The sequence below is a fragment of the Camarhynchus parvulus genome, chromosome 5 (assembly GCF_901933205.1).
Source record: "Camarhynchus parvulus chromosome 5, STF_HiC, whole genome shotgun sequence".
In the NCBI taxonomy this organism is placed as follows: Eukaryota; Metazoa; Chordata; class Aves; order Passeriformes; family Thraupidae; genus Camarhynchus; species Camarhynchus parvulus.
Window position 1 is genome coordinate 18403523 of NC_044575.1, and position 12814 is coordinate 18416336.

Below are 12814 nucleotides of genomic sequence, written 5' to 3' on the forward strand. Positions count from 1 at the left end.
CTGCAACCAAGCCAATTCCAGTTACTTGCCCTTAAAAAATGGCAGGATGCAGCCTCTCGCGCAATCCCCAGTCCTAATCAAACACACATTTTTTTTCTTGTAATCTTACCATGGACGTAGGCTTTCAACAAAAATCATTTACAAGGGCAATTCTAAGAGAGTAACTGAGGGTGTCTGAAAAGAGCTTGTATTTCAGTATGTCCATTTCCTATTTTTCAGCTAAGCACCCTGGCTTTTGGAAGTAATTTAATGCAGCCCTGAAACATACAAAGGAAAAACATACACCCGTTGGAGGGAATAAGAATGCAGAGAGTGTTTTGCTCTCCTCTTTCCATAGCAATATCCTTATGGCCTTTCCAGAATGCACAGCTCTTTTTCCTTGGAGGGAAAATGAGCTGCTATCCATGTTGTGCTATTTCACACCCTTTCTCCAACAGATGGCACAGATCCTCACCTGTTTAGAAAGAGATGTTTGAAATAGTTCTACATCTTAAAAATAGAGGCAAGCTATCAAAGATATTAGCAATTCCAGGTCACCCATTGCTTTTTTTCAAACATCCCTATTTTTCCTCATTATTGGCATTAAATGCTAACCCCTGCATAGTTCTGCTCAGTCTGTAAACAGGAAACTGCTGTGGGTAAGCCTGACAGAAAGGATGGACAAGCTGGTTTGTAATTCCTGGGAATACTCAACATGGTACAGGTGCTTGGATATGTTGATATGACTGCTCACTTGTACATGTGAATACCTACGTCATACAACCAGAGCAATAAAACACTATGTGGGTATTTAGAGATAGCCAGATTTGAATCTAGGATTCAAACATGACTGAGGTCCAGAAATAGAAGCAAAGGCTGCAACCTCATCCTCCTCCTGTAAAGGGCTGTGCTAAAATCTGAATCCTGGGGTTGTGCCAGGTGTCTGGCTATCTTCCTACTTCTGCTTCCTTTGAAGAGCATCATGGCAGTGAAAAGAAGGGTTTGAATAGTGCTGTGCATGCACAGCTATAGCAACCTCCTGAGGTTTTAATTCCATTAATTCCTACAAGTTTCTCTTCAAGAATGTACTTTTGTGTGATATACAGCTAGTGAACAGCTATATTGTTGCTGTCCAAGCCCAGAAACTTTCAGCTGATTTGAAGCCAAATGGGCATGGGATTCAACACTGAGGAGCAGTTAGAGGATCAGTATATATTAAAATATAGTTGATCTTTAGAAAAAGAAGAGTGAGGTCTAAGGCTGGAATTAAACCAGACTTTTGCAGAGCTGTTTGGACTGGACAAAACCTAAAGAGAGAAAAAAGCATTTAGAACCTCATCTCTCTCACCTGTAGCAGTGGAAAGCAACAATACTATGGAAAGCAATGCAGTCATGATGTCCTAATTGAGAAGACAACCAGCTCGCAGGTCTTCATAATTTCTGTTTACCATTAAATAATCCAATAATTATTTAGAGTGTAGAAACTCTCATTTAATGTAATCATGAAAGAGCTTTCTCATTTCACTCTTTTTCATGGCTGTTAGGAAGAAACACATGTTGACTTTCTGCAAGTTTGTGCTTTTCCAAAACTGACACCTAATTTACTCTAAGCCATTCTGTCAGCAGGGGAGTACCACACATTCATTGGCATGTGTTCCTCCTGGCAGAGGAATGAAACACATCATGTTTTTCACATTTAATGCAGGATTTTTGTTGCTGTTGTTGCCATGCACTTTGTCGGCCAAGCATAATTTCCTGGCAGGAGAAGACAGACAAACAAGATAAAGAGAAGCAATATACTTTAATTGTAGCCCTTAAACTTTTTGATTTAAGCAACATCATGTGGTCCTATTGCCAGTGAAAACAAGGAAAGTGCAAAAGCATACACAAGAAGTATTTCTGCCAAGAAAATAAAAAATAAATGGCATGGAATGATGTCCAACACTAATTGTCCTTTTAGCAGCAGTTTTCAGATTCAAAAGTGGGTAGAAACTACTGAATGCTAAGAAACTCGTAATGAGATTTTACAGCAGCAAAGAATCAGAACTGAAATCAGATTTGCTAACTTCAAGTTGCCATAGCCATGCGATAGGCAGAGCACAACTTCAGGATCTGAGTCCTTCTTGGTAAGAGCACAAAATCTTTTCATCAGATTGCCAGCCCTCACATCCAGCTACTGCTGTAAGCTGTTTTGAGCACTGTAATAATTTGAAGGTCCTAAAAACTCCAGAGTGTCATGTATGACTTACCAAGAAATCATTATTGATGGAAGACAGTCAGTACTGTCTCTTCTCCCCAACTTTTATAGGGTTAATCCCTAGTCTTTAGCCATGACTGAATAGAGAATAGAAAATGATTTAGTGTGAGAGGAGTGACTAAGGACCTTGAGGACACTCAGGTGTCTCCCTGGACAACATGCCCAGTAGGAGAATCTTACTCTGATGTCAAACAGTTCAGCCTCAGTTCAAGAAAAGTTCCTGCTAAGTGTGAGACCTGGACATTATTCTTATCCTGAAGAGCAACAGAGGAGTAGTTTTACCACAAATGTATGAAAACTAATGGGAACCGAAAGTTTTCCTGAGGTTTTCATAGTTTTATGAAATAACCCACTTGAAAAAAATGTGTTTAAAATATGTTTGATGTTTTCACCTGTTTAGAATACAAGGTGAAAGAGAACTCCTTTGTACATTTCATTGTAGTGGTTCATGTACAACAGTACAAATGGGTGTATTAAGAAAAATGAATCTTGTTATTTATATATATAAATAGTCCTTGAATTTTATGCTGATTCTGCCTTTTAGTGTTTCTGAAGAGCCTCAAGTGAGAGTGACATGCAAAGAGACAAGGGCAGTAGAGAGTTCCAAGAGTGTGACACATATAAAGCAAAAATGGATCTAAATAATGTCAGACATGAGTATGTAGGTTAAAAAAACAAACCATGGTTTATTTAAATGTGTAAAGTACTTGGGAGGGAAGAAGATTACATTGTACTATGGCAATACAGACAGCACATACCACAACAAGCTCATCCGTCATAATGAATTCAGGCTACTCTTTCCAGACTCTTAATCCACTCAGTCACACAGATCTTTGGGAGAAGCTCACCATCAATTTCTCCAGGGAGCTCCACACTACAGATTAATTTCAGACAGAATTTACTGTCCTGTTTCTGCATGTCAGACTCAGGAGCAGAGCATCGTCCTCCCACCAGGGGAGACAGACAAAATATGGCAAAACTTTCTCATGCACTAAGACCCTCTGTCATGGGTTAAGTAAAAGTAACCCGATGAACTATCTGATCCTAGGACAAATTACCAGGCTGCCTGCCTTAACCTTATCCCAGATGTGTCTCATCACTGGGATGAGAAGCCTAAAGTAGCAGAGACTGAGAGATATTATATTATAAAATGCCATTTCCAGACTCAGATTTTTATTTCATGTTCTTCTCAATCCAGTCTTTGAAAGGAAGAGCTTTGGTGAAGCCACTGTAGAGTTCTAGGCTGCAAGTTTTATCATAACCCCAGCTCACTAATCCCATCAGATGCCACCTTAGCTCAGGAGATGCTTTTCCTGGCAAAGTTATGGCAGCAATCCCACCAGTTTCAGCAGGGCAAATATTAGAAAAGGCTGTGTGGTCTTGTTTGGCACAGAACATGCTGTCAGTGATGCTGACTTGTATCCCATTATCCTCATACTGTTGCTCACACAACAGTGAATCCACCATCTGAACCACTCCCATGCGGATTGTGTCATTCTTGTATCCGAGATCTTTAATGTCAGCCAATACCTTCCAGCCAGTAACCATTATCTTTAAATCCTCTGTGGATGAAGTCAAGTCATGAGAAGATGACAAGCAAATGGGTTGAACACGACTGCTGATCCTGGCTTTGTCCAAGAGTTTTATGACAGCTATATCAGAATCAAGTAATATAGGGTCATAATTGGGATGCACTATGATGGCAGAAATCTGGAGAGGAAACACAGTAGGAAGAATTGTAGGGTTAACAGCAATGGCAGGTCAGCAGCACTCTTTCCATACTACTAAAATACATTTTAGTTTATCTTGCATACTTCTCCTTTACCCCCATCTATGGTGTTCTTCCACTCAAATGAGAAACATGCAATACATTACATAATATTGGGGCCAAACCTTTACTGCTCGTGTCTTTAATGAAATCCTATAAGAACAAATAGGATTCCTATAAGAAAATACTGTAAAAAAAAGTAATATATTTTCTTACAGGAAAAGAATTAAAAAGATGGGATTAGAGAAAGAAACTAAAAAGGGGTCAGGAGGGAAAGCATCAAGTTAATTATGACATTTTGGATAAATTCCATTAATTAACTCAGACACACACCCCAAACTTCCCCCCAAAAAGAGACACACATACCCAAGGTTTGCTCCATTTCTCATTTTGATTTCAGCTTTTCTAGTTCTGCTTGAAAAAATCAAATCGCTCTGGTGAGCCCAAGGTGCTATTTTTGGAGCTGGAGTCAGACACAAACTTCTTTACAGTTTAGAGCTGTACGGCCTTGGGGCTGAGAACTGAAATGTGCTCATGGCATCAAACCAGGATTTAGAGCACAAGTGTTTCCCTTATAAATTATGCTAATCAATTTTGACAGTAGCTGGCATCTCTTCTACTTTTTTACTGGCAATATCACTCAAGACATTATGGCCCACAGAACCTGAGCTATTTTCTTAATTAGGAGTGAATGTATGAGTTAGATGGCTTCGAGGAATTCAATGAACTACAGCATAGGCCCTTCTTATGCCATTCCACTTGAGCTTCTACACATGCATTTCAAAGAACAACATGTAAGAGAGTGCATTGCCCAAAGGGTCAATGTTTTGTCCCTATACAAGACAGATGTGATCAGCATCTACCTGTGCTCATCATTTTTCACTCCTGCCAGTCTTACTTACCCTCAGGTTCTGGATAGTCTTTTCATCCCTGTCATCATCTCTGTAGAATTTGCCCAGAACCACCTTGAGCTCTGCTGTTTTGAGCACGATGGTCTTGCCCAGGTCAGTGACGCAGTGGGCTGCCACCACCACGGTGCGCTCGTTCACCAGGGCCCCGCTGCAGATCAGGATCCAGGCCCCTTTCCGAAGGCTGTTCTCCTTCACCCCGCTGGCTGTGCGATAGATGGCTGCTTGCCATGGCCACCTCATAGAGGTCACTGCCTTCTTAAGGGTGATGTTTTCTGCTTTTCCACAGACTGGAGAAACATGAAGCAAAAAGTAGGTAACACTTTCTCCCCAAAAGAATCCGAGCATTACTCTTGATTCCTTCTTAGAATGTGCCAAAAGAAACTAAACTGCAGTGATGAATATGAAGGACAGTTGTCTAATTAGCCTCTGTCTCTAACCTGCAAAATTATAGGAGTATTTGATATGGCTTTTTAAAATGATATTCAAGTTTTCCATTATTATCTGGATTCCTAGGTAAAGTAGGAATGGATTTAGCACTTGAGCAGGTGAATTTTCACAACAACTTTATTGAGTTGCACTATAATGAGATGACTGCAGAAAGAAATGAAAAGAACACCCCTGATTCTTGTTTATCATAAAATGCCATAAAGCCATCAGTGCACTAAAATTCACGCTAGGCAGTCACAGTGTATTTTTGAAGCCCCTCTTGGCACAAATCTTTGCACAGGTCAATTCATGCCTATAAGAACAGACTTGCCTTGCGACAAGAATGTTGAAGCAAATGCATCTAAATCAACAGTCATCCTGGGGAAAAGAAAAAGCTCTGCCTTTTTCTAGGAATACCTTATCCATGCTTGGACCTGGGGTAAAATCCTCTATATCATAAAAGGTTTAACTTCAGTTGAAAGAGTTACATTGCATTGTTGCATTTTTAGTTCCTAGTATGTAGTGTGTACATGTCCATAGTGAATACAATACTTTTCAAAATACATGATATGATCTCAAAGTAAAACCACAAACAACAACAATAAAAATTTGTTTGTTGTTAAGATCTACTTTTCACAGTTTGTTTGATGTCAGTAGTGGGGTTTACCAAATCTTGTGACATTCTTACCCTAACTAACTTTGTGCACTACCTCCAGATTAGATTTTATCTAGACTTACAGTTTGCAATGTGAACTCTTCCTTAGCAGGGTTTATTAAAGGAAGAGCCTCTTTAAAATTGCAGATTCTCCCTTATATTGCTTAAACTTTGATGGTTTTGTCAGCTGTGTGCCAAAGTATACAAATGAAAGAAAAATCCCATTTGTAGTAAATAATACAGAAAAACATGAAGTGGTAGTAGAAAGCTATTTCAAATCAGGAGAAAGACTCACTATACCTCTTCTCAATAAAAGAGTAGAAAAATTAATGGCAAATTACAGTGCTGAAAGCCTGATCACTTTACCATCAAGTTCTACTGGTGGATAAAAAGACACATATATCCTTCAAGCTTTATTGCTGCTTTCTCCCAGCTGGAAGTACAGGCAGCCTACACTGCTGTGACTCCGTAAATATCTAACATGAATACACATCCTGTTCCCTCATTCACTCAAGAGATCTGCACTTTTTTTTTCCCCTTGGAGACTCACTTGGAATACACACAGGGGCTCTCCCACTCCATTTTCCTGTCTTCAGGCAAGTCCTCCTGCTGCTGCCCAGGCGGCGGTAGAAAGGAGAAACGCACTCATACTGGAGCTGAGTGTGCAAGTGCTGGTACCCTGGGGGCAGTTCTCCAAATGGCAGTGCTGGCTTCTTGGTTGGATAGATTTGAAGCTTTTGCTTGCTGAATGCAGAAGAGTAAAGTTGATGCAAAGGTGTTTCTCTGTTTCAAGGCGCAAAGAACACAATAATTATAATATTATAAAAGCAATTGTTGCCGTAACTTTATCACCAGTTGTGTTAAGTATCATTTAAAATCACATAAAGTTTGCTCATGAAAGAATAAGGAAAAAACATAATTCCAGCATAGTTTAGCAATACTCCCATTTACATCCCAGGTATTTTATTTACATATATCTGCACATATATATAATTACACATATGCTTATTCATATCCTATTTGTGTCTCTTTGTTCATTTTACAGTTTCTTAATTGAAATCAACTGCCTCTGAATGTGGAAGTTTTTTCCATTCACAAAAGGACTGAGACGCCATTTTTTAAATTAAGAAATTACACCTGAATTTGGCATTGTCATTATTAATTCTCAGTAGAGGGGAGATAGACACATCTTTCCTCTAGTGAATATTTTAATAGACAGTATTAGGAATTGATTCAGATTAAATGATGTTGCTAAAGTTGCTTGATTTGGCAATTAACAGAGATAATTGCCTAACCACAGAGATTTAATAATTTCATAATTGCTAAGCTTCCACTTAGAAATTGTACTGATTAGCTGAAACAGGGCACGTCATTAAGAAATAAATATGTGCACCAGCATAGATATGGACCATAAGCTTGACTACAGCTATACTTAATTTTTTATCATTTAGAATGTGTCCATTGCTTTAATGCTTAAAAGCTCATATCTACAAAAAAACCCCTTTTTATGCCTGAAAAATTCAGCAGGAAATTAGTTTCCCTTGAGACTTCTGGTACTGTCTACATACATAAAAGACTTTTTTTTTCCTCATGATTATTTCATTTTTTTATCACAGAGAGACACAGACACCTCCATCATATCCAATCTGTGAGGCAATACATAACAGGAAAGTAAAGTTACAAAGCACAAGAGCAATGGCAAGTCTCTTGTATTTTTGAAGAAGGATGAGAGCTGTTGTGGTCATACTTAGTCTGCCAGGGTACCATTCCAAACTCACAGGTGACTTGCAGTATTGCATAATCTAGACTTTACCTCACTATTGACCTATTAAAGGTCAATGGAGATTCTACTTCAAGGGATTAAAAACAGTCCACAAACATGAGATGCCATCATCTCATGGCATCTTATGGATGGGACGACATGTGTGTTCTCTCAATACAGCTGGTGTTCATATCTGGAACACAAAAGTCCTATATTCAAAAGTTAATAGAGAAATTTAAGAAAGAAAAATCCCCTAATGGCTACTAAAGCCTCATGTCAGCTTCTCAGGGCCATCTCTACAATCATACATCACAGACCTGGAGAGTGGCAGAGTGACTGGGAAGTACATGCCTGCCTTGTCCTCAGATCTTCTCTAGCCATTCTGGCTGTTGCCAGAGACAGGATATGACTTGAGCTGGACCTTCATTCTGACCTGATATGACTGTTCTTAAGACCAAAGATGAGGACAGTTCTTGCACTGAATTGAAAATTAAATTAGTCATGTACTTCAAAAATAACCCTGAAATGAGAAATTACTACTTGGACGAAAATGAACCTGAACATTGCAACATATCTAATTCTGATGGGATTTATTTCAAGAAATCATCAGAAGGGTAAGCCCAGGAAGGATCTAATCTTTCATTCATTCCTTCCTCCCCTCCTACTCTGCTTCCTCCTCTCCCTCATACCCAGCCTATATAAATTGTGCCATGTTGCTTTGGATGGTGAAACTTACTGGGAGCAGGTTGCATTGCCATACCCTCTTCTCTCCTTGTGTTCTCCCTGTGCACTAAGATGGCACATGTTCATATTTTTCATCATTAGCCTCAAGGAACTGTTCTTAGACTGTTCTCAAGCTTGCAAGCAGAATTCCAGCATCATCCTGTAGTTTGTCTGTCTCTGTGCATTTCTTCCTGGCTGCCTCCAGGTTGCAACTGGCAGCCTGTGCTTAATCAGACCTCCCCTCCCAGCAGCTCTCATTGCTCAATTATCAGTGGATTTGTAGGAGTCACTGCTCAGGCAGGCTAAACACATGGAGTGAAAAGGAGAGGAGGGGAAAAGAAATCACATTTTTTCTTTAAACTGTAGTTGACATATTGCATTCTCACCTTGACTGAACCTGCATTGGAAGCACTTTCTGTCTCACCAGGTCAGAGATCTTTGGCTCTCTGCAGGCTAGAAAAGATATAATGTTGCACAGTACTTTTTCACATTCACATCTCAAGTGCTATGGTTCATATACATTTCCAACCTTTCCTCTCTCTAACTATAGTGGACTAGATTAAGAAAAGAGGCAGTTAAGTTACGAGCATTAACGATCCTAAAACCTAAAGCATTGGAAAAATACTTCTTCACAGTTCACAAGATCTATCCCATTTACAACAGCAGAAGCTTCTGAACTAGTCAGCATTGGCACTTTCAGGCATGGAGGAAGTTTTTTCCATCATTCAATGTGTCTGAATGCCACACTTGCACCACTATTGATGATGGTTTTGTATCAGAGCAAACTTTTCCAGTAATGGAATTATATATAAAAATGCTTCATTTCCATCTGCTGCAGGATATATGCACTTCTAGGAGTCTGTTTGTGCACTTATGGAAGAAATTGGAGGCTCTGATTCAAAGGAACACTTCAGAGTTACCTAAATATGTGTAAAATAAGAGAAGGGAGATCTAAGATTTCTAGTTTGGCATATTCAGTTTACTTACTTTAAGATTAGGATAAAATACTCAAGTTCAATTAACTCTGCCAGGGTCTCCTTCCTGCTGCCCTGAATGGAAGAAAAGGAATCTTGCAGGATGGATTTTATCTGTATGCCTTGTTCTCTGTGTAATTTAACAATATCTAGTTCTTTGTGATTGATATATGTGTTAACTATTATGTCAGTATCACAGTAGGCATCAATAAAGATGCTTTCCACAGATGACTGCATGCTTCGGGGGAGATTATTTTCATCTAAAACAACAGAATAAAGCAAATTGCCCAAGGAACAGACATATTTCCTTATACTATCATCATTTCAGTTTTTTAAAAATCCATATGTCAAGAAATTGCATTCATAAAATGAATTTAGCAGTTCCCCAGCCCAAATTCATTCATTCATTCATTCATTCATTCATTCATTCATTCATTCATTCATTCATTCATTCACTCACTCACTCAGGGTTTCATAAACACTTAGTAGACTAGCTCCAGGTGAAAAGCATAGGATTTAAAGGTGTGATGCAGAGTTTTTATTAATACATATAATTTAATCATATTGTACAGGCTCTGCCTTTTGCATTCATGACTGGTCCCATTGTTTTAAAAGGATTGTGAAAGGACAGTTATTCCCTGTGACAGCAACTGATTGTTAACAGTCTCATGAGACAATTATTTCATTCTATTTCAATTCCCTGCTGACCTTCTTTGATCTTGATCTTACATAGGTTCAGTCCTAGAATGAGGATAATAAGGCTCTTAGGGAACATTGCTTTCCCTGTTTAAAGATGGAATCTTCTGGAATCATTGGCATCTTCTCTGTCTGAGTATAGCAGCCAGCAGAGCTGGCAAACTACAAAACTCAGTATCAGGTATCAGCCAGACAGCTTACTGTTTAGCAAATATGATCATTTGTTCAGTGCAAATGATATTAAACACAATCCAGTAAAACAATAGCAGCCTGTGTGAGTTGTGGTAAAAAAGTTTGTAAACTACCTTTTATGCAGATTGGTTGCTTCCCTGACCATTCTCCATCGTCTTGGCAGGTCCTTTGTTCATTGCCACTAAGAACATATGAGTTGTTACAAAAGAAAGCAATGACTGTGCCAATTTTTGCATAGCGTCCATTCAAGAGCCCAGTGTCTTCTACTACTCTTCTGTAGCCATTGAGTGGACCACCAGGATCTGAGCAGTTTTTTTCTTCTAGAACTAATGATAGGGGAAAAAGATAGTAACCATTTTATCAGGTTCACTACATTATTTTCACCCATCAAATTGCTTGGCATTTCATTCAGATGTTACTAAACAATCTACACTTTATTAAAGACGCCTTTTCAAGACCCATCTGGGATTGCTGTTTTTGAAAATGTCAAATATTAAAGAAGAAATTATAATGTAGGGATGTCTGTTTACAATACACACTTCAGTCTCACTGAAAGCATAAGATTCTCAAATTGGTAAAAATTCTCAAATTGTTAAAACCTTAAGAAGTAGCTGACAATCCTGAAAAAGAACCTTGACTTTCTATGATGTTAATGTTCCATTAATATTAACAAGGCTTCTTCAACAGCATAAAAGGCTGCACTTAAATTATTTGCAGGAAACAGGCCTTTGGCATTCTTTTCCCTTTTCTGTATTTTCAATACTTCACTGCACTTAGATATAAAATTAGACTACTTAATTTTGCTTTTATGTTTGGTTGCACTTTGTTTTCTTAGCACTGAGAGAGATATCTCAATAATCCAGGGAAATACATGAAATGAAAGAGAACATATGTATGTATTTACTGACAATAAAAATTTAATATGAAACACTTAGTTATGCTATATTCTGCCTATAAAACCTCTTTTAGTTCCTCCTTCCCAGTATTTTCCACTTATTTTAAATTCTTTTTGTGTTTTTGGTTCTTCTGGGTTTTTTCCTCAATAAACTTAGATTTTTGGCCTAAATCTGGAGGACAGTATTCACTATATGATCCTAGAAGATGATTTTTCCTTTATTTTTAACTACTCTGCTCTTTCTATTCAGCAGCTGACAAGGTACATTTTTTTTCCCTTTGGATTTCACCTCAGTTTTCTTGTCAGGACAACACTAACATGCAATCCTATTTAATTTCTCTGCCTGGTGCCTCAGTGCATGATAACCAGTGCACATCTAGTTCAGACAGCTGGTGTTGGTGCTGCTCACAGAGTGCCCAGAGGACTGGGACATATCAATTGACCCAAAATTACCTCTTCATATCAGTGCTTCAGAGTTGGCTGCCTGCTGAGCCTCAGTTCACAAAAGCACCAACATGTAACAAAGCATTCAGACATTTATTTAAATTGCCGTGAAATCAGCACAGTTGCAGTGAAAGGGTATGGCCCTGTCCTGTCACAAAGTCATACCTTGTGCCCCCAGACAAAGCCCAGCTCAGCAAAGTGTGTGAACACACAGCCAGCCATAACAATGCCATTCCAATGAAGAGCGTGTGCTTTTAACAGTGAGTATAGCATTCAAGCCAAGTCTATATTTCAGTGTTTTCTTTGCAAGCATAGGATTTTAGCATATGCTGAAAGCTATATATGTATTTAAATACTTTTCCACAAGTTATATTCAGTAAACAAGGATTTCTGAACCTCCTCTCTATCAGGAGAAAGGGAAAAGCAGAGCCCTGTCTCCTTTTTATTTGGCTCCATTTTCCTTCTGTGTACCTCACAGGCTCTCTCAGTTGTGAACCATAAGTGACTGATAACTTGATAGCAGCTAAAGACTACAGAGAATCCCCCACAGAATAATGCTTTATTTGCAAGTTGCTTTCTGCACTGATGGCTGGCCTGGAGGCATCATCTGATCACCACAGTGCGCGTGTTTCCAAATGTACCAAAAGCTTGACCAAGTAAGTCACTTAAGGCCTTCTCTTATTTCAGTACTTTGACAGTAATTGTCTTCTTCCTTAGGCTCAGGGTTATGACCTTTTTGATTTAGTAAAAACAAAGAGAAAACATCTGGGAAGGAGAGACCTAGCAGTTCAGTGACTTCCAAATCTAAAGACAGCTCTTTCTATAGATCTTTAGCCAGGGCCATCATGCAGCAGCGACTTGGCATGATCTTGAGATTACATTTTCTCCAATTGGAGACTTCTCTAGATAGAAGAGTACCTATTGCTTGCTCTTTCAAATGAACTTATATAAAGCTGTTTTACAACACTCCCCCCAAAATGTACATTGTTTGACATAACACACTTATAAAACACTTTATCAATTGAAACAAATTATTCTGGAATATGAAAATGAAATTATGCAATGCAAATCAACTAAGGAAATTTAAAGTCTCTTTGGATGTCAAGAAGGAGTTTTACAGCTGAACCAATGT

At 38.7% G+C, this 12814-nt stretch overlaps 1 protein-coding gene across 4 annotated transcripts in view; it reads right to left on the minus strand.

Moving 5' to 3' along the window:
* Window positions 1–2903: 2903 nt before the first annotated feature.
* PAMR1 (peptidase domain containing associated with muscle regeneration 1) overlaps window positions 2904–12814 on the minus strand; it is a 55863-nt gene continuing 45952 nt past the window's right edge. For 3 of the 4 annotated variants that reach the window (XM_030950204.1, XM_030950202.1, XM_030950205.1), the window contains 5 exons: window positions 10457–10669; window positions 8868–8934; window positions 6547–6779; window positions 4907–5202; window positions 2904–3946 (listed from right to left, as the gene is read on the minus strand). In XM_030950204.1, the coding sequence (XP_030806064.1) occupies window positions 3410–3946; window positions 4907–5202; window positions 6547–6779; window positions 8868–8934; window positions 10457–10669 (1346 nt within the window). In that variant the 3' untranslated portion in view covers window positions 2904–3409. The remainder of the gene's footprint in view (window positions 3947–4906; window positions 5203–6546; window positions 6780–8867; window positions 8935–10456; window positions 10670–12814) is intronic. The other variant, XM_030950203.1, reaches the window with a different exon arrangement.